Source organism: Sebastes umbrosus, chromosome 3, assembly GCF_015220745.1.
Source record: "Sebastes umbrosus isolate fSebUmb1 chromosome 3, fSebUmb1.pri, whole genome shotgun sequence".
NCBI classification, from domain to species: Eukaryota; Metazoa; Chordata; class Actinopteri; order Perciformes; family Sebastidae; genus Sebastes; species Sebastes umbrosus.
This window is the reverse complement of record NC_051271.1, coordinates 16268926-16296114: the sequence shown is the minus strand read 5'-3', so window position 1 is coordinate 16296114 and position 27189 is coordinate 16268926. Positions and strand designations below refer to the sequence as shown.

General features: G+C 39.2%; 6 protein-coding genes across 9 annotated transcripts in view; 5 read left to right on the top strand and 1 right to left on the bottom strand.

Annotated features, from left to right (window-relative positions):
* The first annotated feature begins 204 nt into the window (after positions 1–204).
* On the top strand, positions 205–12964 carry LOC119485922 (E3 ubiquitin-protein ligase TRIM21-like). Of its 2 annotated transcripts, XM_037765763.1 has the most exons (3): positions 205–312; positions 1981–3598; positions 11475–12964. In XM_037765763.1, the coding sequence occupies exons 2-3, from the start codon at positions 1983–1985 to the stop codon at positions 11497–11499; spliced, it is 1641 nt and encodes a 546-aa protein (XP_037621691.1). In that variant the 5' UTR covers positions 205–312; positions 1981–1982; the 3' UTR covers positions 11500–12964. The 2 variants fall into 2 exon arrangements, with proteins under 2 accessions (XP_037621691.1, XP_037621692.1); XM_037765764.1 differs by lacking the exon at positions 11475–12964 and having other exon boundaries at positions 1981–4023.
* The window catches only part of tomm20b (translocase of outer mitochondrial membrane 20b), a 51050-nt gene continuing 30269 nt past the window's right edge, over positions 6409–27189 (bottom strand). The window contains exon 5 of one of the 3 annotated variants that reach the window (XM_037765820.1): positions 6409–7057. In XM_037765820.1, the coding sequence (XP_037621748.1) occupies positions 7013–7057 (45 nt within the window). In that variant the 3' untranslated portion in view covers positions 6409–7012. Of the gene's footprint in view, positions 7058–18734; positions 19295–26122; positions 26685–27189 lie in introns of those variants that run through there. The other 2 variants (XM_037765821.1, XM_037765822.1) reach the window with 2 other exon arrangements.
* LOC119485911 (E3 ubiquitin-protein ligase TRIM21-like) lies at positions 9098–11516 on the top strand. The gene is made up of 2 exons (XM_037765750.1): positions 9098–9201; positions 9851–11516. Exon 2 carries the CDS (start codon positions 9853–9855, stop codon positions 11497–11499), a length of 1647 nt encoding a protein of 548 aa, XP_037621678.1. The 5' UTR covers positions 9098–9201; positions 9851–9852; the 3' UTR covers positions 11500–11516.
* The window catches only part of LOC119485925 (E3 ubiquitin-protein ligase TRIM39-like), a 22735-nt gene continuing 4675 nt past the window's right edge, over positions 9130–27189 (top strand). Inside the window, exon 1 of the mRNA XM_037765771.1 lies at positions 9130–9201. The gene's annotated coding sequence lies outside the window, so the exon portion shown is untranslated. The remainder of the gene's footprint in view (positions 9202–27189) is intronic.
* LOC119485919 (E3 ubiquitin-protein ligase TRIM39-like) lies at positions 13423–17155 on the top strand. The gene is given in 3 exon segments (XM_037765760.1): positions 13423–13569; positions 14742–15770; positions 15772–17155. Coding segments are annotated over 2 exon segments (1641 nt in total). The 5' UTR covers positions 13423–13569; positions 14742–14750; the 3' UTR covers positions 16393–17155.
* Positions 21320–24497, top strand: LOC119485927 (E3 ubiquitin-protein ligase TRIM21-like). The gene is made up of 2 exons (XM_037765773.1): positions 21320–21441; positions 22086–24497. The coding sequence occupies exon 2, from the start codon at positions 22088–22090 to the stop codon at positions 23726–23728; it is 1641 nt and encodes a 546-aa protein (XP_037621701.1). The 5' UTR covers positions 21320–21441; positions 22086–22087; the 3' UTR covers positions 23729–24497.

Genomic DNA, 27189 nt, shown 5'->3' with positions numbered 1-27189 from the left:
ACGTCTCTCTTGTGTCAAATAAACTAAACTCTTCTGGTTAAAGTAAATCTGAGGCACCTTAAAGTTTCAACATAATAAAGATAAGAAACACCTTTTAACATGCCTTACTCCTCCCACATGTTAGGTATATCACCACCTTTGCTCGGCGGAGCAACACTAGAAAAACCAGAGCTTCAACGTCACACTGCAGAAACGAGAGGGAAGTTTGTCAGAGTGGCAGCCACGCAAGTCTCTGTTTCTCTCTAAAAGAAAATTCAAACTGAGTTCATCAGGTGTTTCTCAACAACACAGCAGAGTCTCTGCCAAACACTGGTGAGTACAGCTGATAATATTTACACTTTGAACAACCAGGATTAAAACAAAACTTCAGCTCTACTCAGGCAGGAAGTTCCACTCTTTTCATTTCATACTGAACTATGACTGTTTGTCTTCAGGTCCTCTAAACAGTAACCCACTTTAACAGCTTTAAACAGTCTCTCTGTGTCAGTTCTCAGGACTTTAGTAACTTTTAACTGAGTCTTGGTGGTTTGGAGTTTAGTTTCACTCATACTTTCCTGCCATTATTATTGTTACTATTACTGTAGAATTTTCTTCAGCTGAACAAAGACAAAACTGAGGTCGTAGTTTTTGGAGCCAAAAAGGAAAGATTAAAGGTTAGTGCTCACCTACAATCTGTGATGTTAAAAAGCTCGGACCAAGCCAGAAACCTTGGTGTAGTGATGGACTCTGACCTGAGCTTTAACAGCCATATAAAGACAATTACAAAGACAGCCTTCTATCACCTGAAGAATATAAGAAGAATTAGAGGACTGATGTCTCAGCAGGATTTGGAAAAACTAGTCCATGCATTTATCTTCAGCCGACTTGACTACTGTAACGGCGTCTTTACTGGTCTTCCTAAAAAATCAATCAAACAGCTGCAGCTGATTCAGAACGCTGCTGCTAGAGTCCTCACTAAGACCAAGAAAGTGGATCACATCAGTCCAGTTCTGAAGTCTCTACACTGGCTGCCTGTCTCTCAGAGAATTGATTTCAAAATACTGCTGCTGGTTTACAAAGCACTAAATGGTTTAAGGCCAAAATATATTTCCGATCTTCTGCTGTGTTATGAACCATCCAGACCTCTCAGGTCATCTGGATCAGGTCTGCTTAGTGTCCCCAGGGTCAGAACTAAACATGCAGAAGCAGCATTCAGTTTTTATGCACCAAATATCTGGAACAAGCTCCCAGAAACCTGCAGGACCGCTTCAACTCTGAGCTCTTTTAAAACAAAGCTTAAAACTTTCCTGTTTGCGGCTGCCTTTCATTAAACCAGATAATGATCTGATACTGCACTAGAACTTTTACTCTTTTGTGTTTTACGCTATTTTAGTTTCTATCCTAGCTTTTATTTTTAGCTTGTTTTTATTTTCTAATCTTTAATGTTTTAATGTTTTAATGTTTTTATAACTGTTTTAATTATGTCTTAATGTTCTTTTGCACTTTGTCGCAATGTTCTTGATTGTTTCTGTAAAGCACTTTGAATTGCCCTGTTGTTGAAATGTGCTATACAAATAAAGCTGCCTTGCCTTGCCTTGCCTTGTTTACTGATCGCTTCCTACATACTGCTTCCTCTATTTCCTCTAGCTGTTTCATATTAAAAGCTTTCCACCAGAGAACCAGCAGGAGGCTTTTAATGTGAAGCAGTTATAGAAGAAATACAATGTGTTTGTCATCAAGTAAGCAGAGCTTTGTTAGCAGTGTTATTCTTCAATAATACTGTATTTGGTCTACACAACATGTTATGGATATATTAGAGGCTATTTTGCCAGAGTAGCAAGCTTGAGCTTGTCAACACGGCTTAAATGGTTTTGGTTGCTTGCGGCTCATTGCAAGTCAAAACACAGGATATATTATTCAAAATTACTTTACCTAATATCATATGTTATACTTAAAAGAACAGTAATCACATTTGTTTGTTTTCTTTCACTATGTGTGTAGATATGGCTGCTGCAAACTATCTGCGATCTGAAGATCAGTTTCTGTGCTCCATCTGTCTGGATGTGTTCACTGATCCAGTCAGTACACCATGTGGACACAACTTCTGCAAAAACTGCATCAATAAACACTGGAATACTAATGACCAGTACCTGTGTCCGATGTGTAAAAAGGTTTTCAACACAAGACCTGAACTGCACGTCAACACTTTCATCTCTGAGATGGCTGTTCAGTTCAGACAGTCAGCTCAACAGAAAACCAGCAGCAGCAGCTCAGAGCAACAAGTGTCCAAACCAGGAGAAGTTCCCTGTGACATCTGCACAGGAACCAAACTGAAGGCCCTGAAGTCCTGCCTGGTGTGTCTGGCCTCCTACTGTGAGACTCACCTGGAGCCTCATCTGACAGCTTCACGTCTGAAAAAACATCAGCTGATCGACCCTGTGGAGAACCTGGAAGACAGGATGTGTACGAAGCACGATAAACCTCTGGAGCTGTTCTGTAAGACCGACCAGACATGTGTCTGCATGCTCTGCCCCGTTTTAGACCACAAGACACATGAGTTTGTTCCTCTGAAAGAAGAATATGAAGGGAAGAAGGCAGAGCTGGGGAAGACAGAGGCTGACATCCAGCAGATGATCCAGAAGAGACGACTGAAGATTCAGGAGATCAAACACTCAGTTGACCTCAGTGAGGAAGATGCAGACAGAGAGATAGCAGAAGGTGTTCAGGTCTTCACTGCTCTGAAGGAGTCTGTTGAGAGAGGCCAGGCCAATCTCATCGACACGATCAAAGAGAAGCAGAAAACAACAGAAAAACAGGCCGAAGCTTTCATCAAAGAGCTGGAACAGGAAATCTCTGAGCTGACGAAGAGAAAGGCTGACGTGGAGCAGCTCTCACGCTCTGAAGACCAACTCCACCTTCTTCAGAGTGTCCAGTCCCTGAAAGCTGCTCCACCCACCAAGGACTGGACAGAGGTCAGCGTCCATCCATCATATGAGGGGACTGTGGTGAAAGCTGTGGCTCAGCTGGAGGAGACACTCAGTAAAGAGATGAAGAAGCTGCTTGAAGATGAGATGAAGAGGGTCCAGCAGTATGCAGTGGATGTGACTCTTGATCCTGATACAGCTCATCCTGATCTCATCCTGTCTAATGATGGGAAACAAGTGAATGATAGTGATGTGAGGAAGAATCTCCCAGACAACCCAGAGAGATTTTCTGATTGTGTATGTGTTTTAGGAAAGCAGAGTTTCTCTTCAGGCAGATTTTACTTTGAGGTTCAAGTTAAAGGAAAGACTGACTGGACTTTAGGAGTGGCCAGAGAGTCGATCAACAGGAAGGGAGACCTCACACTGAGCCCTGAGGACGGTAACTGGACTATATGGTTGAGAAATGTAAATGAGTACGAAGCTTTTGATGTCCCTCCAGTCAGTCTCTCTCTGAAGTCTCGGCCTCAGAAGGTGGGAGTGTTTGTGGATTATGAGGAGGGTCTGGTCTCCTTTTATGACGTAGATGCTGCAGCTCTTATCTACTCCTTTACTGGCTGCTGCTTCACTGAGAAACTCCTCCCATACTTCTGTCCTGAACATAATGATGGTGGTAAAAACTCTGCCCCTCTGATCATCTCTCCTGTTGGAGTAAATTAATAACTTATCTTATTTCATGTATTGATTTTTCTTTCATTCAAGGGAACATGTACACATTAATGACAACACGTTACAGTTTACATCTTATTTTCTACATAGCCAACACATTGATTTGATGCATTCATGTCTTCAACCCTGCATCATGACCCTCGTTATGTGGATAACATCTATGTAAAACACTGTTAAACCTTGTTAGCCGAGTGGTTACAGCGTATACAATATTGTATAACCACCATGTCCTGGGTTTGAGTCCGGTCTTGGTACTTCACCGCCCCCCCCCATTTTTACACTGTCCTCAAATAAAGGTGAAAGTGACCCAAAAATATATTTTTTAATAAAGGGCAACACTTAATTTTACAGGTCTGCATATTACATGGTAATTAGGAGATAATTAGCAAGTAACTTTACTAAGTTACTGCCAAATTACCCCAATATTTAACTCAAATATCAAAAATTACTTTATTATAAACATTATTTAATGATTATATTCCGCTATTTCCCAATACCCGGTAAATTATTTAATACATTTCCTGGAAAAGAATACAAAGTTAATTGATTTGCTTTATTTCCATGTCTGCTGGTAAACATATAATAATTAGCAAATAACTTATTTGAAATTTCTTTAAAAACTCCCTGAATCATGACATTAGTTACCAGGTTACATTTGTGTAGACAATAAGTCACATGATGGTGAGATTTGTGTCTGATCAGAAGTGTCTTCTATTAGTTTTGGTTTTCCACCTCTAATGAAGAGCAGCACACAGCCGCTTCTCAAGCCTTAGGGCCCTATTTTAACAATTATATCCCAGTTTAACGTATAATTATTAAATATAAATGTTTATTAAATAAATGTTTATAATAAAGTAATTTTCGATACATTTTTATTTAACAATAATTTCAAAGAAATTTCAAATAGGTTACTTGCTAATTATCACCTAATTACCATGAAATTTGCAGACCTGTAAAATGAAGTGCTACTAAAACAAAGTTAAGATAAGTAAGGCCTATTACATTCCTATAGTGTCTACAGAATACAGTATGTCATTTAATTATAGTGGGCATAAAAAAGTGAATGGAGAAAGTTAATTAATAGAATAGATGCTAATATAATTTTCTATTTTGTGTGAAATGTGGTATAATTAATTACTGGTCACTTTTTATTTGTTTTGTGAATACTGGTAAGATGGCTATTGAATCAAAGAAATCTGTAAATATGTGATTGTTAAATAAAAACTGTCAATAAACTTGTTGTTGAACACAAAGCCTGAGTAAGCAGTGACTTGAGCACCAAACACTAAACAGAAAAGCCTGGTTTACACATAAGTTGTATTTCATGAGAAATACATTGTGTTTCCTGTAATCCACGTTTTTTATCCTACAGTGATGGAGAGCATAATGATGAATGTAAATAATGTCTTCAGAATATTTTCCACCTGGCATGTGTTAGTGCTTCACATGGCTGTTATTTATATACCAGGTTTTATGTGAGAGTTTGTGGTATTGTACCTGTTTGTCTTCCTGTCGCAGAGCGCCGACTCAGTGCAGCTGGCGTTGGAACTGAACGCCACCAAACTGGAGGCCGGGTGAAGAGGTCGGTGAAGAAGGAGAAGCAGAAGAATAAAACTGACTGAGGAGAGATGGTGGATCCAAACAAAGAGTAAAAAGTAAAGGACAGAAGAAGAAACTGAAGCCAAAATAGAATAAATAAATAGAATCCCAGACTAAATAAATAAAAATGAAAAATAGACCATTTATAACTTTTTACCTGTTGTATCAGATTATATTGTCTGGTGTTCCCGTTATTGTGTTAAAATAAATACGTTCTTTAATTTTGTCAGAATTCGTTGTACAATGGTATTTCTTTGCTGAATGCAAATCTAATTTTACAGCAAAACTTGTAAATCTGTATAGTTTCTGAATACACATCATAAATCAAATTAAAACGGAGACACAGACAGTAGTGATGTGTTGGAGCTCTTTCACTGAGATTCATCTCCGTAAAACAGAATCACTTCCAGAGACAAATGGATCAGATCAGAACTGTGGTGAGTTCAGACTCTTCGTCCTTTCACTTCTAACATACAACTAAAACCACAAAGTGTAGTTTTTACATTTCTGTTTGTATACACATTAAACAATCTACACACAATATGTTAATAAGTGAGCTTTAGAGGTGTTGGCAGGTGTGTTTTTTAACTTTAGACAGAGCCAGGCTAGCAGTTTCCCCCTGCTTCCAGTCTTTGTGCTAAGCTAGGCTAACCACATCCTGACTGTAACTTCATATTTAACATACAGACGTGAGTGTTATTGATCTTCTCGTCTAACACTCAGCAAGAAAGCGAATAAACATATTTCCTAAAATGTTGAACTGTTCCATTAATGCTGTTTTCTTTGGGACACGAGTGTATCGCAAAGCATTGTGGGATTTCAGGCAAAGCAGGACTGATCAGCGACGAAAACAATTTGAGTCATAACGCAGTTATTTCTTTGAAGAAATGATAAAGAAAAAGTGACGCAGAAGTGAAACAGGAAGTTTAGTCTTGACCTGCTGTGGATGAATCTCTGTGGAGGAGAAGATCTTTACTGTAGTTTCTGGGACGTCTCTTTGGTCTCTAAAATTACAGGTACAGAAATGAAGAGCTGCTGGGCACAAAGTCACACAAACTGTTGTAGGATGTTTATTTTAATAATGTTTGGTCACTAGATTGCGAGCGTTGACCCGTGCACAGCGACAAGCACGAAAGCTCATAGTGTTGACCTAATCAAATAAACTCACAAGACAACTTCATAGTTTGTTCACATTTTTTATTTTGTCTTTCCTAAAGAGGATCGTCCTCTTTAAAATGAACAAAAATCACTTTTTAAAAAGTGTTTAGTTGAGACTGAACAGAAAGACGACTGATAACATAAAACAATAAATACTTTGTGAAGCATCCGAGCAGAGAGAAGATTCCTGTTTGTGTCACTTTCTACGACTGATATCATAATAACCATGAAGATGGTTGTCAGACAGTGTAAACCTGGTACATGATGCTGTCAGGATGCGTGCTACACCACCCTGAGGGAAGGAACGGATTCATGTTAACACCCAGTCCAGTTAATGAGAACATACCTAATGATGGTGGAGCGGGGACGGGCTCTTGTAATTCTCTGGCCGTTATGATCCAGATACTCTTTATACCCCAAAACGGGTAATTTAAGTAAAAAAAACAAACACTACTGTCATGGATAAACCAGGAATAAAAAACTAATTCCATTTAGGACGCCTTGATGGGAAGTGATGGACGTCGGCCGGAGTGATGGAGGCCGAGGCGTTAGCAGGTCGTCATGGAAGGAGGGGTCCACATGAGGAAGAGGAGGGGGAAGGTGGCGGGTGTTTCCTCTCGATCCTCTCATTCTATATCGTCCTCGCTCAGACTCTGTGCACTCACAATACGCTGCAGGACAGAAAGCAGAAAACAAACTGGCTTGTTTTACCTTTCCTTGTGTTATTGATACTGTGTGATTTTAAACTTGTTGTTGTTCTCTGTGTGGAGAACACGGCCTCGTTTCAGAAAGCAGGTTTAACAAACTCTAAGACTAAACCTGAACTCTGAGTTGACTAATCCTGAGGAGGGAAAATCTGAGTTTTCGCTTTCAGAACAGCTGATCAGAGTCAGTTCAGTCAACTCTGAGTAGGTTGAACCTGAACATAAAAAGCCATCATCAATGGAGCTCTGATACTACGATTCACCATGGCAACAGGTCAATAAGACGCAGAGCCTCCATTTTAATCCAGTGGACGTAGAGATATTAATCAGGGCTGTCAATCGATTAAAATATTTAATCACATTGAATAGCAAATGAATCATGCATTTTTTTATCCATTAAAAATGTACCTTAAAGGGAGATTTGTCAATCATTTAATACTCTTATCAACATAGGAGTGGGCAAATATGCTTGCTTTGTGCAAATGTATGGATATATTTATTATTGGATATCAATTAACAACACAAAACTATGACAGATATTGTCCAGAAACCCTCACAGGTACTGCATTTTGCATGAAAAATATATGCTCAAATCATAACATGGCAAACTCAAGCCCAACAGACAACACCAGCTGTCAGTGTGTCAGTGTGCTGACTTGACTATGACAAAACATATCAAAAGTTTATAAAATATGATTTTTTGTTCTAGATTAAACTACCCAACACTTTATACAAGATCAATATGAACGATTAGTTAATTAGTAGAGCAACAGAAAACTAATGGATTCATTATTTTGATGGTTTAAGTCATATTTCATGTAAAAACATTTCATGGTTCCAGCTACACAGAGTTGAAGATTTGCTGTTTTTCATTTTAATAATGTTAAAGGTGCTATTGAAAACATTTATAACATTCAGCCACTAGATGTCCCACTTTCCCTCCTCCGTTCCATTGCTTTCACTTGAATTTAATGGTTGCCAGTTCGTTGCACAACCTGCATATTTTATTATGGTCGAATGGAATGACTCAGACAGACAGTCATGTCAAGTGATGAATGTTTCGTGGTAGAGTAAAAGTCATTTTGCAGCATGTAGCTATAGGCCCACATTAGGTGTATGTTTGTGTGTGTGGCCCTCCGCTGCTGTAGTTTCAACTGGGAGAATCAACTGTTCTAGCGGCGGAGCATCGTAAAACACACTTCAGTCAAAGTCGACAGAAACAAAATAAAACTCATCAAAACCGTCTTTGTTAGTCTTTCCAACAATCACCAACTCTGGTTCAGTCGGCTACCCACAAACCGCTTACAGTGATCACGTCTGTCTGGGTCATATTGATCATATAAGCAGATGATTATTTATATTCACTTTTCCCCTCATCAATCTACACTCAATATGTCATAATAACAGAGAAAACAGGATTTTAGAAAATTGTGATTGTTTTAATTCTACCTTCAAAATCCATGAGTGATGCAATGAGAAAAAACACTCTTATTTTTTATCATGATATTTTTAACTCACAATGTTACATATTCCATGTCTGAAAAGGCCTATAGTTAAATTGTATGTATATATATTTTTACTTCCTGATATTTCTGATTTTCTTGTCGATGATACAGATTGTATTTGTTGTTTGATTTGATGTCAGTATGTTGCCTTGATATCAATGACCATGATGGAAATAAGTGTTATTGTGTTATTGACATGTTACAGATATGTGTGACGTCTCTCTTGTGTCAAATAAAATAAACTCTTCTGGTTAAAGTAAATCTGAGGCACCTTAAAGTTTCAACATAATAAAGATAAGAAACACCTTTTAACATGCCTTACTCCTCCTACCTGTTAGGTAAATCACCTTTGCTCCATATTAACCAGAGAGAACCTGCTATTTCCCAATAACCGTGTAAATCAGAGGGAGGAAACAAATCAACAGAGCTGCAGTGAGAGGCGGAGCAACACTAGAAAGACAAGAGCTTCAACGTCACACTGCAGAAACGAGAGTGAAGTTTGTCAGAGTGGCAGCCACGCAAGTCTCCGTTTTTCTCTAAAAGAAAATTCAAACTGAGTTCATCAGGTGTTTCTCAACAACACAACAGAGTCTCTGCCAAACACTGGTGAGTACAGCTGATAATATTTACACTTTGAACAACCAGGATTAACACAAAACTTCAGCTCTACTCAGGCAGGAAGTTCCACTCTTTTCATTTCATACTGAACTATGGCTGTTTGTCTTCAGGTCCACTAAACAGTAGCCCACTTTAACAGCTTTAAACAGTCTCTCTGTGTCAGTTCTCAGGACTTAAATAACTTTTAACTGAGTCTTGGTGGTTTGGAGTTTAGATTCACTCCTACTTTCCTGCTATTATTACTGTTTACTGATCGCTTCCTACATACTGCTTCCTCTATTTCCTCTAGCTGTTTCATATTAAAAGCTTTCCACCAGAGAACCAGCAGGAGGCTTTTAATGTGAAGCAGCTATAGAGGAAATACAATGTGTTTGTCATCAAGTAAGCAGAGCTTTGTTAGCAGTGTTATTCTTCAATAAAATTGGTCTACACAACATGTTATGGATATATTAGGTGCTATTTTGCCAGAGTAGCAAGCTTGAGCTTGTTAACACGGCTTAAATGGTTTTGGTTGCTCGCGGCTCATTGCAAGTCAAAACACAGGATATATAATTCATAATTACTTTACCTAATATCATATTTTATACTTAAAAGAACAGTAATCACATGTGTTTGTTTTCTTTCACTATGTGTGTAGATATGGCTGCTGCAAACTATCTGCGATCTGAAGATCAGTTTCTGTGCTCCATCTGTCTGGATGTGTTCACTGATCCAGTCAGTATACCATGTGGACACAACTTCTGCAAAAACTGCATCAATGAACACTGGAATACTAGTGACAGGTACCTGTGTCCGATGTGTAAAAAGGTTTTCAACACAAGACCTGAACTGTACGTCAACACCTTCATATCTGAGATGGTTGTTCAGTTCAGACAGTCAGCTCAACAGAAAGCCAGCAGCAGCAGCTCAGAGCAACAAGTGTCCAAACCAGGAGAAGTTCCCTGTGACTTCTGCACTGGAACCAAACTGAAGGCCCTGAAGTCCTGCCTGGTGTGTCTGGCCTCCTACTGTGAGACTCACCTGGGTCCTCATCTGACAATGTCAGGGTTGAAAAGACATCAACTGATCGACCCTGTGGAGAACCTGGAAGGCAGGATGTGTACGAAGCACGATAAACCTCTGGAGCTGTTCTGTAAGACCGACCAGACATGTATCTGCATGCTCTGCCCCGTTCTAGACCACAAGACACATGAGTTTGTTCCTCTGAAAGAAGAATATGAAGGAAAGAAGGCCGAGCTGGGGAAGACAGACGCTGAAATCCAGCAGATGATCCAGAAGAGACGACTGAAGATTCAGGAGATCAAACACTCAGTCGACCTCAGTGAGGAAGATGCAGACAGAGAGATAGCAGAAGGTGTTCAGGTCTTCACTGCTCTGATGGAATCTGTTGAGAGAGGCCAGGCCAATCTCATCTACACAATCAAAGAGAAGCAGAAAACAACAGAAAAACAGGCCGAAGCTTTCATCAAAGATCTGGAACAGGAAATCTCTGAGCTGACGAAGAGAAGGACTGAAGTGGAGCAGCTCAAACGCTCTGAAGACCATCTCCATCTTCTCCAGAGTGTCCAGTCCCTGAAAGCTGCTCCACCCACCAAGGACTGGACAGAGGTCAGCGTCCGTCCATCATCATATAAGGGGACTGTGGTGAAAGCTGTGGCTCAGCTGGAGAAGACACTCAGTAAAGAGATGAAGAAGCTGGTCGCTGAGGCTGAGCTGAAGAGGGTCCAGCAGTATGCAGTGGATGTGACTCTTGATCCTGATACAGCTCATCCTGAACTCATCCTGTCTGATGATGGGAAACAAGTGAATCATGGTGATGTGAGAAAGAATCTCCCAAACAACCCAGAGAGATTTTCCTATTATGTTTGTGTTTTAGGAAAGCAGAATTTCTCTTCAGGCAGATTTTACTTTGAGGTTCAAGTTAAAGGAAAGACTAAATGGACTTTAGGAGTGGCCAGAGAGTCGATCAACAGGAAGGGAGACCTCACACTGAGACCTCGGGATGGTTACTGGACTATATGTTTGAGAAATGGAAATGAGTACAAAGCTGCTACTAGCCCTCGAGTCAGTCTCACTCTGAAGTCTCGGCCTCAGAAGGTGGGGGTGTTTGTAGATTATGAGGAGGGTCTGGTCTCCTTTTATGACGTAGATGCTGCAGCTCTTATCTACTCCTTTACTGGCTGCTGCTTCACTGAGAAACTCTTCCCATACTTTCATCCCTGTAATAATGATGGTGGTAAAAACACTGCCCCTCTGATCATCTCTCCTGTCAATCAAGCTGAGTAGACTGATGATATTTCAATCAGGAGAGACTCGTATGAATTGAATGATGATTTATTACAAAATGCACAAATTATGAATAGTAACAGTCTTTGGCGATTTAGACCCGATGTGAAATAATAAAGGGGAAGTGAAGCTATAGTAGGATGTAGAAATATTCCCCCCGGGTCTAGACACTGGTGGTGGTGGTGGTGAAGACTGATGCAGATCCGATGAATGAAGTGGAGCAGGATTACTCTGATGTGATGAATCTGGAGGTGATGGGGTGGTGGAGGGTCGCGTCCGTTAGTGCTGAATGCTGACACTGAAAGCCATAGAGGAGAATGGTTTTTAAACTTTTGACAGCAGCATGTGATTGGTTGAGGGAGATATGGCAAGCTCTGATTGGTCGCTGAAAAGAGAGACGCCCATAATCAGCTGACATAGTAATACCCCATGAGAGAGAGAGAACCAGAATGAATGAGAATGAATGAGCTTGCACCCCTAGTCTTCCTGTCTGAATTTTCGCATAAGCTTCATTTAAATGAAAAGGTTCACTGTCATATAACATAACAAATATACATATTCAGTAGCAATATACAATGTAAACCTGTTGTCTTCAGAATTAATCTTCAGGGCTGTTTTTCTGACACCATGAAAAGTCGACTGTTTAGAGATACGTGGTTCTCACAGGACAGCGACGCTACAAACAAACGATGATCTTATAGACCATGATGCATTGCTGTAGATTAAACTAGCCAACAGTATATAAAGGAGTTAAAATTAGCACAACCTTAAACATCTTCAGCCGTAAAATGCAACATACCCATTAATGCAGTAGTAAATATTAATCCAGAAAAATCAGATATAAAAGTAAAACACTGACAGGGAACATTTTACTGCACAATCAATACTTTTACTTTTCATACGTTAAGTACATTTTTCTGATAAAGACAACTACTCAGATTCAAAAATTTACTCTTTTGTACTCTTTCTGTGATTAATTAAGAGCTGAATAAATTAGCTAATTAATTTATCAATAAACAGAAAAATGAATCTGCAAATGTTAATCAATTAATTGTTCATGTAATTTTTTAAAGCAAAAATTTCAAAAACGTCACAGATTTCAGCCTCTCAGATGTGAATATTTGGTGGTTTCTGAGTCTTTTATCAAATTAAACCAAATATCTTTGGATAATTATAAATCATAATGGGCATTTGTGACTTTTTTGTGATATTTTATGCACAAAGAGATTAATCAATAATGAAAATAATTGTTAGTTGCAGCATTAGAGCTTTAATTCTGTTTTATAGGCCTACATCTTTTCAGCTGTTGTTGGGTTTTAAACATTTAATTAGTATTAAGTGAATGATTAATGGTCTTTATTTTTACCAGTTATACAGTCATCTGGTTATTGAGTTTTAATGTCTGATATGCATTTATGTTGTTATTCATTTAATCAGTCATCACTGCAATAAAATCCTGTGCAGAAGAAGAAACTTTTTGTGTGAGTGTTTTATTTTGAAACTGGAGTCTTGTCCACAAAGTCACAAAGGTTTTCACAGGTTGGATGTGTTTCTCAACTGTGGCCACTAGATGTGAGCATGACAACACACATCAGAGGGAGGAGAGTTTGTTAAAGGCATGCACAGACTGCACACACCACTCAACTTCCTGGTCTGATTCAGCAACAACTAATAGGAACGAAGCAAATACAAGAATTACATGAGAAGGTGAGAACATTACAGGACAAACAGTGAACTGAAATCTGGACAGACAGTATGATTGTTGCAGAGCTGTAGAGGACTGTAAACTGGCTGCTGGTTTCTGCTGACCCTAAGATGTATTCTTACATGTGGGATTGACCTTTTATTTTGGGAAAACTGTCCTGGTGGAGGAAACACAACCTCACAAACAGAGCTGCTGTAAGAGGTGGAGCAACACTGGAAGGAGGAGAACTCCAACGTCACATTACAGAAATGAAACTGCATGTTTGTCAGAGAGCTGCAGTCGAGACAAGTCTCTGTGTTTCTGTCTAAAGAAATATTAAACTGAGTTCATCAGGTCTTTCTCAACAACAACAGACTCAAATACTGGTGAGTGCAGCTGATAATATTTACTGTGTTTCAACAACCAGCATTAACACAAAACTTACAGCTCTAATCAAACAGGAAGTTACACTCTTTTCATTTCATATTGACCAGTGTTTGAAGTGGGAAAAAATAAGTGCTGGTACTCTCTTATTCACATGTTGTGTGTATCTGCCGGTATCAGCAATCTCTTGCAACTTATTCCTATTTATTCATTATTTCTTTAAGCATGTTAAACTGTGCTATTCATAATCAGTTGTGAATTTATTGATATATATACTTGTGCTATATGCATCTTCTATAGTAGGCCTATAATACTCCAATAATATTCACACTGGAACATTATAGGGTTAAGGTGGTGTGTTTGTATATAGTGTTAATACTTAAAGTGCTTTCCTGTGTTATTTGTAGCCTTCAGCATCTCTCTATAATATATTATAGGATGTTTATATGCTGGAATCAACAGCAGCCAGACAGACAGGCAGGTATACATGCAGAGCTGAGGTGTGTGAGCTCTTCATTCAGGTTTTAGGAGCAGAGTCCCAGTCAGGATGCTCCTACATATTATACAGAGACACATTATGAATTTATACGGTGAATAAAATATACTAGGAGATATTGGGTTTGGGGGTCCTCCCTGAGAAAATTTGAAGGTTTTTGACTTAAAACTAAAAATTTTGCATCATTATGGACCATTATTATTACTAGTTAAATGATTATTTGTATTATTTATCACAGCCTTCGTCTGAACATTTAATTATTCTGGAAATATTTGTTCTGTAAAATCATATTCTATAAATTAGAAGAGCAGATTCAGAAAACATTAAATGTTTCATTAATTATATTTGTTCACAAATAAAAAAAAAAAAGTTATACCAAACACTTCACTAATTATTTTACAAAAAGGATGTGAACATGATATGGAGAGGGCAGAGGAGAGTACAGGCAGCTTGTGAGAAGTCACAGTAAGCCAAGGAGTAAAATGTAGAAGTGCCGGACCACTTCGAGCACTGATAATGACACTTGTCAGATGGACATCTCAGTTAAATGAAACATACCTATGAATTCAAAATAATGTTTCTAAATATTTCAGTAATCATACTTTGATATTTGTTTTATACAAATGATTAATACATGTGAATCAAAACATTTTATAATACTTTCACTTTTGTTCTCAGTGTGTAGACATGGCTGCTGCCAGCAATCTGCAATCTGAAGATCAGTTTCTGTGCTCCATCTGTCTGGATGTGTTCACTGATCCAGTCAGTATACCATGTGGACACAACTTCTGCAAAAACTGCATCAATGAACACTGGAATACTAGTGACAGGTGCCAGTGTCCCATGTGTAAAAAGGTTTTCAACACAAGACCTGAGCTGCACGTCAACACCTTCATCTCTGAGATGGTTGTTCAGTTCAGACAGTCAGCTCAACAGAAAACCAGCAGCAGCAGCTCAGAGCAACAAGTGTCCAAACCAGGAGAAGTTCCCTGTGACGTCTGCACTGGAACCAAACTGAAGGCCCTGAAGTCCTGCCTGGTGTGTCTGGCCTCCTACTGTGAGACTCACCTGGAGCCTCATCTGACAATGTCAGGCCTGAAAAGACATCAGCTGATCGAGCCTGTGGAGAACCTGGAAGACAGGATGTGTATGAAGCACGATAAACCTCTGGAGCTGTTCTGTAAGACCGACCAGACATGTGTCTGCATGCTCTGCCCCGTTTTAGACCACAAGACGCATGAGTTTGTTCCTCTGAAAGAAGAATATGAAGGAAAGAAGGCCGAGCTGGGGAAGACAGAGGCTGAAATCCAGCAGATGATCCAGAAGAGACGACTGAAGATTCAGGAGATCAAACACTCAGTTGACCTCAGTGAGGAAGATGCAGACAGAGAGATAGCAGAAGGTGTTCAGGTCTTCACTGCTCTGAAGGAGTCTGTTGAGAGAGGCCAGGCCAATCTCATCAAGACGATCAAAGAGAAGCAGAAAACAACAGAAAAACAGGCTGAAGCTTTCATCAAAGAGCTGGAACAGGAAATCTCTGAGCTGACGAAGAGAAGGACTGAAGTGGAGCAGCTCTCACGCTCTGAAGACCAACTCCATCTTCTCCAGAGTGTCCAGTCCCTGAAAGCTGCTCCATCCACCAAGGACTGGACAGAGGTCAGCGTCCGTCCATCATCATATGAGGGGACTGTGGTGAAAGCTGTGGTGAAAGCTGGAGGAGACACTCAGTAAAGAGATGAAGAAGCTGCTTGAAGATGAGCTGAAGAGGGTCCATCAGTATGCAGTAGATGTGACAGTTGATCCTGATACAGCTCATCCCCAACTCATCCTGTCTGATGATGGGAAACAAGTACATACTGGTAAGGTAAAGAAGAATCTCCCAGACAACCCAGAGAGATTTTCTGATTGTCCTTGTGTTTTAGGAAAGCAGAGTTTCTCTTCAGGCAGATTTCACTTTGAGGTTCAAGTTAAAGGAAAGATTGACTGGTCTTTAGGAGTGGCCAGAGAGTCTATCAACAGGAAGGGAGCCATCAGACTGACCCCTGAGGACGGTTACTGGACTATATGTTTGAGAAATGGAAATGAGTACAAAGCTCCTGCTAGCCCTTCAGTCAGTCTCTCTCTGAAGTCTCGGCTTCAGAAGGTGGGGGTGTTTGTGGATTATGAGGAGGGTCTGGTCTCCTTTTATGACGTAGATGCTGCAGCTCTTATCTACTCCTTTACTGGCTGCTGCTTCACTGAGAAACTCTTCCCATACTTCAGTCCTGAACATAATAAAGGTGGTAAAAACTCTACCCCTCTGATCATCTCTCCTGTTGGAGTAAATTAATAACTTATCTTATTTCATGTATTAATTTTTTTTTCATTCAAGGGAACATGTACACATTAATGGCAACACGTCAGAGTTTACATCTTATTTTCTACATAGCCAACACATTGATTTGATGCATTCATGTCTTCAACCCTGCATCATGACCCTCGTTATGTGGAGAATATCTATTTAAAACCCTGTTAAACCTTGTTAGCCGAGTGGTTACAGCGTATACAATACTGTATAACCGTCATGTACCGGGTTTGATTCCGGCCTTGGGACCTCTCCGCCCCGCATTTTAACATGATTATATCCTATTTTAGCATATAATTATTAAATATAAATGTTTATCAAATAAATGTTTATAATAAAGTAATTTTCAGTACATTTTTATGTAAATATTTGGGTAATTTGACAGTAATTCCAAAGAAATTTCAAATAGGTTACTTGCTAATTATCACCTAATTACCATGACATTTGCAGACCTGTAAAATGAAATGCTACCAAAACAAAGTTAAGGTAAGTAAGGCCTATTACATCCCTATAGTGTCTACAGAATACAGTATGTCATTTAATTATAGTGGGCATAAAAAGTTAATGGTGAAAGTTAATTAAGAGAATAGATGCTAATAGAATTTTCTATTTAGTGTGAAATGTGGTATAATTAATTACTGGTCACTTTTTATTTGTTTTGTGAATACTGGTAAGATGGCTATTGAGTCAAAGAAATCTGTAAATATGTGATTGTTAAATAAAAACTGTAATTAAACTAGTTGTTGAATGCAAAGCCTGAGTAAGCAGTGACTTGAGCACCAAACACTAAACAGAAAAGACTGGTTTACACATAAGTTGTATTTCATGAGAAATACATTGTGTTTCCTGTAATCCATGTTTTTATCCTACAGTGATGGAGAGCATAATGATGAATGTAAATAATGTCTTTAGAATATTTTCCACCTGGCATGTGTTAGTGCTTCACATGGCTGTTATTTATATACCAGGTTTTATGTGAGAGTTTGTGGTATTGTACCGGTTTGTCTTCATGTCGCAGAGCGCTGACGCAGTGCAGCTGGCATTGGAACTGAACGCCACCAAACTGGAGGGCAGGTGAAGACGTCGGTGAAGAAGGAGAAGCAGAAGAATAAAACTGACTGAGGAGAGATGGTGGATCCAAACAAAGAGTAAAAAGTAAAAGGTAAGAAGAAGAAATTGAACAATATAAAAAATACACCATTTACAACTCTTAACCTGTTATATCAGATTATATTGTCTGGTGTTTCCGTTATTGTGTTAAAATACATACGTTCTTTAATTTTTTCAGAATTCGTTGTACAATGGTAGTTCTTTGCTGAATGCAAATCTAATTTTACAGCAAAACTTATAAATCTGTATAGTTTCTGAATGCACATCATAAATCAAATTAAAACGGAGACACAGACAGTAGTGATGTGTTGGAGCTCTTTCACTGAGATTCATCTCCGTAAAACAGAATCACTTCCAGAGAGAAATGGATCAGATCAGAACTGTGGTGAGTTCAGACTCTTCGTCCTTTCACTTCTAACATACAACTAAAACCACAAAGTGTAGTTTTTACATTTCTGTTTGTATACACATTAAACAATCTACACACAATATGTTAATAAGTGAGCTTTAGAGGTGTTGGCAGGTGTGTTTTTAAACTTCAGACAGAGCCAGGCTAGCAGTTTCCCCCTGCTTCCAGTCTTTATGCTAAGCTAGGCTAACCACATCCTGACTGTAACTTCATATTTAACATACAGACGTGAGTGTTATTGATCTTCTCGTCTAACACTCAGCAAGAAAGCGAATAAACATATTTCCTAAAATGTTGAACTGTTCCATTAATGCTGTTTTCTTTGGGACACGAGTGTATCGTAAAGCATTGTGGGATTCCAGGCAAAGCAGGACTGACCAGCGACGAAAACAATTTGAGTCGAAACGCAGTTATTTCTTTGAAGAAATGATGAAGAAAAAGTGACGCAGTAGTGAAACAGGAAGTTTAGTCTTGACCTGCTGTGGATGAATCTCTGTGGAGGAGAAGATCTTTACTGTAGTTTCTGGGACGTCTCTTTGGTCTCTAAAATTACAGGTACAGAAATGAAGAGCTGCTGGGCACAAAGTCACACAAACTGTTGTAGGATGCTTATTTTAATAATGTTTGGTCACTAGATTGCGAGCGTTGACCCGTGCACAGCGACAAGCACGAAAGCTCAGGATGTTGACCTAATCAAATAAACTCACAAGACAACTTCATAGTTTGTTCACATTTTTTATTTTGTTTTTCCTAAAGAGGATCGTCCTCTTTAAAATGAACAAAAATCACTTTTTAAAAAGTGTTTAGTTGAGACTGAACAGAAAGATGACTGATAACATAAAACAATAAATACTTTGTGAAGCATCCGAGCAGAGAGAAGATTCCTGTTTGTGTCACTTTCTACGACTGATATCATAATAACCATGAAGATGGTTGTCAGACAGTGTAAACCTGGTACATGATGCTGTCAGGATGCGTGCTATACCACCCTGAGGGAAGGAACGGATTCATGTTAACACCCAGTCCAGTTAATGAGAACATACCTAATGATGGTGGAGCGGGGACGGGCTCTTGTAATTCTCTGGCCGTTATGATCCAGATACTCTTTATACCCCAAAACGGGTAATTTAAGTAAAAAAAACAAACACTACTGTCATGGATAAACCAGGAATAAAAAACTAATTCCCTTTAGGACGCCTTGATGGGAAGTGATGGACGTCGGCCGGAGTGATGGAGGCCGAGGCGTTAGCAGGTCGTCATGGAAGGAGGGGTCCACATGAGGAAGAGGAGGGGGAAGGTGGCGGGTGTTTCCTCTCCATCCTCTCATTCTATATCGTCCTCGCTCAGACTCTGTGCACTCACAATACGCTGCAGGACAGAAAGCAGACAACAAACCGGCTTGTTTTACCTTTTCTTGTTTTATTGATATTGTGTGATTTTAAACTTGTTGTTGTTTCTGTGTGGAGAACACGGCCTCGCTTCAGAAAGCAGGTTTAACAAACTCTAAGCCTAAACCTGAACTCTGAGTTGACTAATCCTGAGGAGGGAAACACTTGAGTTTGTGGTTTCAGAACAGCTGATCAGAGTCAGTTCAATCAACTCTGAGTAGGTTGAACCTGAACATAAAAAGCCATCATCAATGGAGCTCTGATACTACGATTCACCATGGCAACAGGTCAATAAGAGGCAGAGCCTTCATTTTAATCCAGTGGATGTAGAGATATTAATCAGGGCTGTCAATCGATTAAAATATTTAATCGCAATGATTAGCAAATTAATCATACATTTTTTTATCTTTTCAAAATGTACCTTAAAGGGAGATTTTTCAATCAGTTAATACTCTTATCAACATGGGAGTGGGCAAATATGCTGCTTTATGCAAATATATGTATATATTTATTATTGGAAATCAATTAACAACACAAAACAATGACAGATATTGTCCAGAAACCCTCACAGGTACTGCATTTAGCATAAGAATATATATGCTCAGATCATAACATGGCAAACTCAAAACCCAACAGGCAACAACAGCTGTCAGTGTGTCAGTGTGCTGACTTGACTATGACAAAACATACAAAAAGTTTATAAAATATGATTTTTTGTTCTAGATTATACTACCCAACACTTTATACAAGTAAAAAACTGAACGATTATTTAATTAGTAGAGCAACAGAAAATTAATGGATTCATCAATTTGATGGTTTAAGTCATATTTCATGTAAAAACATTTCATGGTTGCAGCTTCACAGAGTTGAAGATTTGCTGTTTTTCCTTTTAATAATGTTAAAGGTGCTATTGAAAACATTGATAGCATTCAGCCACTAGATGTCACACTTTCCCTCCTCCGTTCCATTGCTTTCACTTGAATTTAATGGTTGCCAGTTCGTTGCACAACCTGCATAATTTATGGTCGAATGGAATGACTCAGACAGACAGTCATGTCAAGTGATGAATGTTTCATGGTAGAGTAAAAGTCATTTTTCAACATGTAGCTGTAGGCCTACATTAGGTGTATGTTTGTGTGTGTGGCCCTCCGCTGCTGTAGTTTCAACTGGGCGAATCAACTGTTCTAGCGGCGGAGCATCGTGAAACACACTTCAGTCAAAGTCGACACAAACAAAATAAAACTCATCAAAACCGTCTTTGTTAGTCTTTCCAACAATCACCAACTCTGGTTCAGTCGGCTACCCACAAACAGCTTACAGTGATCACGTCTGTCTGTGTCAAATTGATCATATAAGCAGATGATTATTTACATTAATTTTTTCCCCTCATCAATCTACACTCAATATGTCATAATGACAGAGAAAACAGGATTTTAGAAATTTGTGATTGTTTTAATTCCAGCTTCAAAATCCATGAGTGATGCAATGAGAAAAAACACTCTTCTTTTTTATCATGATATTTTTAACTCACAATGTTACATATTCCATGTCTGAAAAGGCCTATAGTTAAATTGTATGTATATACATTTTTATTTCCTGATGTTCTGATTTTCTTGTCGATGATACAGATTGTATTTGTTGTTTGATTTGATGGCAGTATGTTGCCTTGATATCAATGACCATGATGGAAATAGGTCTTATTGTGTTATTGACATGTTACAGATATGTGTGACGTCTCTCTTGTGTCAAATAAACTAAACTCTTCTGGTTAAAGTAAATCTGAGGCACCTTAAAGTTTCAACATAATAAAGATAAGAAACGCCTTTTAACGTGCCTTACTCCTCCTACCTGTTAGGTATATCACCACCTTTGCTCCATATTAACCAGAGAGAACCTGCTATTTCCCAATAACCGTGTAAATCAGAGGGAGGAAACAAAACCAACAGAGCTGCAGTAAGAGGCGGAGCAACACTAGAAAAACCAGAGCTTCAACGTCACACTGCAGAAACGAGAGTGAAGTTTGTCAGAGTGGCAGCCACGCAAGTCTCCGTTTCTCTCTAAAAGAAAATTCAAACTGAGTTCATCAGGTGTTTCTCAACAACACAACAGAGTTTCTGTCAAACACTGGTGAGTACAGCTGATAATATTTACACTTTCAACAACCAGGATTAACACAAAACTTCAGCTCTACTCAGGCAGGAAGCTCCACTCTTCATTTCATACTGAACTATGGCTGTTTGTCTTCAGGTCCACTAAACAGTAGCCCACTTTAACAGATTTAAACAGTCTCTCTGTGTCAGTTCTCAGGACTTTAGTAACTTTTAACTGAGTCTTGGTGGTTTGTAGTTTAGTTTCACTCCTACTTTCCTGCTATTATTACTGTTTACTGATCGCTTCCTACATACTGCTTCCTCTATGTCCTCTAGCTGTTTCATATTAAAAGCTTTCCAGCAGAGAACCAGCAGGAGGCTTTTAATGTGAAGCAGCTATAGAGGAAATACAATGTGTCTGTCATCAAGTAAGCAGAGCTTTGTTAGCAGTGTTATTCAATACAAATTGGTCTACACAACACGTTATGGATATATTAGGTGCCATTTTGCAAGAGCAGCAAGATTGACCTTGTCAACACGGCTAATAGTTTTGGTTGCTTGCGGCTCATTGCACAGACAAAACACAGGATATATAATTCAAAATTGCTTTACCTAATATCATATGTTATACTTAAAAGAACAGTAATCACATTTGTTTGTTTTCTTTCACTATGTGTGTAGATATGGCTGCTGCAAACTATCTGCGATCTGAAGATCAGTTTCTGTGCTCCATCTGTCTGGATGTGTTCACTGATCCAGTCAGTATACCATGTGGACACAACTTCTGCAAAAACTGCATCAATGAACACTGGAATACTAGTGGCAGGTGCCAGTGTCCCATGTGTAAAGAGGCTTTTACCATAAGACCTGATTTGAGGGTCAACACCTTCATCTCTGAGATGGTTGTTCAGTTCAGACAGTCAGCACAACAGAAAACCAGCAGCAGCAGCTCAGAACAACAAGTTTCCAAACCAGAAGAAGTTCCCTGTGACGTCTGCACAGGAACCAAACTGAATGCCCTGAAGTCCTGCCTGGTGTGTCTGGCCTCCTACTGTGAGACTCACCTGGAGCCTCATCTGACAGCTTCACGTCTGAAAAGACATCAGCTGATCGACCCTGTGGAGAACCTGGAAGACAGGATGTGTACGAAGCACGATAAACCTCTGGAGCTGTTCTGTAAGACCGACCAGACATGTATCTGCATGCTCTGCCCCGTTTTAGACCACAAGACACATGAGTTTGTTCCTCTGAAAGAAGAATATGAAGGAAAGAAGGCAGAGCTGGGGAAGACAGAGGCTGAAATCCAGCAGATGATCCAGAAGAGACGACTGAAGATTCAGGAGATCAAACACTCAGTTGACCTCAGTGAGGAAGATGCAGACAGAGAGATAGCAGAAGGTGTTCAGGTCTTCACTGCTCTGAAGGAGTCTGTAGAGAGAGGTCAGGCCAATCTCATCAACACGATCAAAGAGAAGCAGAAAACAACAGAAAAACAGGCAGAAGCTTTCATCAAAGAGCTGGAACAGGAAATCTCTGAGCTGACAAAGAGAAGGACTGAAGTGGAGCAGCTCTCACGCTCTGAAGACCATCTCCATCTTCTCCAGAGTGTCCAGTCCCTGAAAGCTGCTCCATCCACCAAGGACTGGACAGAGGTCAGCGTCCGTCCATCATATGAGGGCACTGTGGTGAAAGCTGTGGCTCAGCTGGAGGAGACACTCAGTAAGGAGATGAAGAAGCTGGTCGCTAAGCCAGAGCTGAAGAGGATCCAGCAGTATGCAGTAAATGTGACTCTTGATCCTGATACAGCTAATCCCCAACTCATCCTGTCTGATGATGGGAAACAAGTACGTCTTGGTAAGGTACAGAAGAATCTCCCAAACAACCGAAAGAGATTTTCTGATTGTGTATGTGTTTTAGGAAAGCAGAGTTTCTCTTCAGGCAGATTTTACTTTGAGGTTAAAGTTAAAGGAAAGACTGACTGGGAATTAGGAGTGGCCAGAGAGTCGATCAATAGGAAGGGAGTCATCACAGTGGGCTCTCAGAATGGTTACTGGACTATATGGTTGAGAAACGGATATAAGTATACAGCTCTTACTGACCGTGTAGTTCTTCTCTCTCTGAAGTCTCGGCCTCAGAAGGTGGGGATGTTTGTGGATTATGAGGAGGGTCTGGTCTCCTTTTATGACGTAGATGCTGCAGCTCTTATCTACTCCTTTACTGGCTGCTGCTTCACTGAGAAACTCCTCCCATACTTCAGTCCTTATTATAATGATGGTGGTAAAAACTCTACCCCTCTGATCATCTCTCCTGTTGGAGTAAATTAATAACTTATCTTATTTCATGTATTGATTTATTTTTCATTCAAGGGAACATGTACACATTAATGACAACACGTTACAGTTTACATCTTATTTTCTACATAGCCAACACATTGATTTGATGCATTCATGTCTTCAACCCTGCATCATGACCCATGTTATGTGGAGAATATCTATTTAAAACCCTGTTAAACCTTGTTAGCCGAGTGGTCACAGTGTATACAATACTGTATAACCACCATGTCCCGGGTTTGATTCCGGCCGTAGGACCTCTCCGCCCCCCCATTTTAACATGATTATATCCTATTTAGCGTATAATTATTAAATGTAAATGTTTATCAAATAAATGTTTATAATAAAGTAATTTTCTATACATTTTGAGGTAGATATTGGGGTAATTTGACAGTAATTCCAAAGAAATTTCAAATAGGTTACTTGCTAATTATTACCTAATTACCATGAAATTTGCAGACCTGTAAAATGAAGTGCTACCAAAACAAAGTTACGGTAAGTAAGGCCTATTACATCCCTATATTGTCTACAGAATACAGGATATCATTTAATTATAGTGGGCATAAAAAGTTAATGGATAAAGTTAATTAAGAGAATAGATGCTAATAGAATTTTTTATTTTGTGTGAAATGTGGTATAATTAATTACTGGTCACTTTTTATTTGTTTTGTGAATACTGGTAAGATGGCTATTGAGTCAAAGAAATCTGTAAATATGTGATTGTTAAATAAAAACTGTAAATAAACTAGTTGTTGAACACAAAGCCTGAGTAAGCAGTGACTTGAGCACCAAACACTAAACAGAAAAGCCTGGTTTACACATAAGTTGTATTTCATGAGAAATACATTGTGTTTCCTGTAATCCATGTTTTTTATCCTACAGTGATGGAGAGCATAATGATGAATGTAATTAATGTCTTCAGAATATTTTCCACCTGGCATGTGTTAGTGCTTCACATGGCTGTTATTTATATACCAGGTTTTATGTGAGAGTTTGTGGTATTGTACCTGTTTGTCTTCCTGTCGCAGAGCGCCGACTCAGTGCAGCTGGCGTTGGAACTGAACGCCAACAAACTGGAGGGCGGGTGAAGAGGTCGGTGAAGAAGGAGAAGCAGAAGAATAAAACAGGACTGAGGAGAGATGGTGGATCCAAACAAAGAGTAAAAAGTAAAAGGACAGATGAAGAAACTGAAGCCAAAATAGAATAAATAAATAAATAGAATCCCAGAATAAATAAATAATAATAAAAAAACACCATTTATAATTCTTTACCTGTTGTATCAGATTATATTGTCTGGTGTTCCCGTTATTGTGTTAAAATAAATACGTTCTTTAATTTTGTCAGAATTCGTTGTACAATGGTATTTCTTTGCTGAATGCAAATCTAATTTTACAGCAAAACTTGTAAATCTGTGTAGTTTCTGATTGCACATCATAAATCAAATTAAAACTGAGACACAGACAGTAGTGATGTGTTGGAGCTCTTACACTGAGATTCATCTCCGTAAAACATACGAAGAATCACTTCCAGAGACAAATGGATCAGATCAGAACTGTGGTGAGTTTAGACTCTTCGTCCTTTCACTTCTAACATACAACTAAAACCACAAAGTGCAGTTTTTGCATTTCTGTTTGTATTCACATTAAACAATCTACGCACAATATGTTAATAAGTGAGCTTTAGAGGTGTTGGCAGGTGTGTTTTTAAACTTTAGACAGAGCCAGGCTAGCAGTTTCCCCCTGCTTCCAGTCTTTATGCTAAGCTAGGCTAACCACATCCTGGCTGTAGCTTCATATTTAACATACAGACGTGAGTGTTATTGATCTTCTCGTCTAACACTCAGCAAGAAAGCGAATTAAACATATTTCCTAAAATGTTGAACTGTTCCATTAATGCTGTTTTCTTTGGGACACGAGTGTATTGCAAAGCATTGTGGGATTCCAGGCAAAGCAGGACTGACCAGCGACGAAAACAATTTGAGTCTAAACGCAGTTATTTCTTTGAAGAAATGATAAAGAAAAAGTGACGCAGTAGTGAAACAGGAAATTTAGTCTTGACCTGCTGTGGATGAATCTCTGTGGAGAAGAAGATCTTTACTGTAGTTTCTGGGACGTCTCTTTGGTCTCTAAAATTACAGGTACAGAAATGAAGAGCTGCTGGGCACAAAGTCACACAAACTGTTGTAAGATGCTTATTTTAATAATGTTTGGTCACTAGATTGCGAGCGTTGACCCGTGCACAGCGACAAGCACGAAAGCTCAGGATGTTGACCTAATCAAATAAACTCACAAGACAACTTCATAGTTTGTTCACATTTTTTATTTTGTCTTTCCTAAAGAGGATCGTCCTCTTTAAAATGAACAAAAATCACTTTTTAAAAAGTGTTGCGTTGAGACTGAACAGAAAGACGACTGATAACATAAAACAATAAATACTTTGTGAAGCATCCGAGCAGAGAGAAGATTCCTGTTTGTGTCACTTTCTACGACTGATATTATAATAACCATGAAGATGGTTGTCAGACAGTGTAAACCTGGTACATGATGCTGTCAGGATGCGTGCTACACCACCCTGAGGGAAGGAACGGATTCATGTTAACACCCAGTCCAGTTAATGAGAACATACCTAATGATGGTGGAGCGGGGACGGGCTCTTGTAATTCTCTGGCCGTTATGATCCAGATACTCTTTATACCCCAAAACGGGTAATTTAAGTAAAAAAAACAAACACTACTGTCATGGATAAACCAGGAATAAAAAACTAATTCCCTTTAGGACGCCTTGATGGGAAGTGATGGACGTCGGCCGGAGTGATGGAGGCCGAGGCGTTAGCAGGTCGTCATGGAAGGAGGGGTCCACATGAGGAAGAGGAGGGGGAAGGTGGCGGGTGTTTCCTCTCGATCCTCTCATTCTGTATCGTGCTCGCTCAGACTCTGTGCACTCACAATACGCTGCAGGACAGAAAGCAGAGAACAAACTGGCTTGTTTTACCTTTTCTTGTTTTATTGATACTGTGTGATTTTAAACTTGTTGTTGTTTCTGTGTGGAGAACACGGCCTCGTTTCAGAAAGCAGGTTTAACAAACTCTAAGCCTAAGCCTGAACTCTGAGTTGACTAATCCTGAGGAGGGAAACACTTGAGTTTTTGGTTTCAGAACAGCTGATCAGAGTCAGTTCAATCAACTCTGAGTAGGTTGAACCTGAACATAAAAAGCCATCATCAATGGAGCTCTGATACTACGATTCACCATGGCAACAGGTCAATAAGAGGCAGAGCCTCCATTTGAATCCAGTGGACGTAGAGATATTAATCAGGGCTGTCAATCGATTAAAATATTTAATCGCAATTAATCACAAATTAATCACACATTTCTTATCTGTTCAAAATGTACCTTAAAAGGAGCTTTGTCAATCATTTAATACTCTCATCAACATGGGAGTGGGAAAATATGCTGCT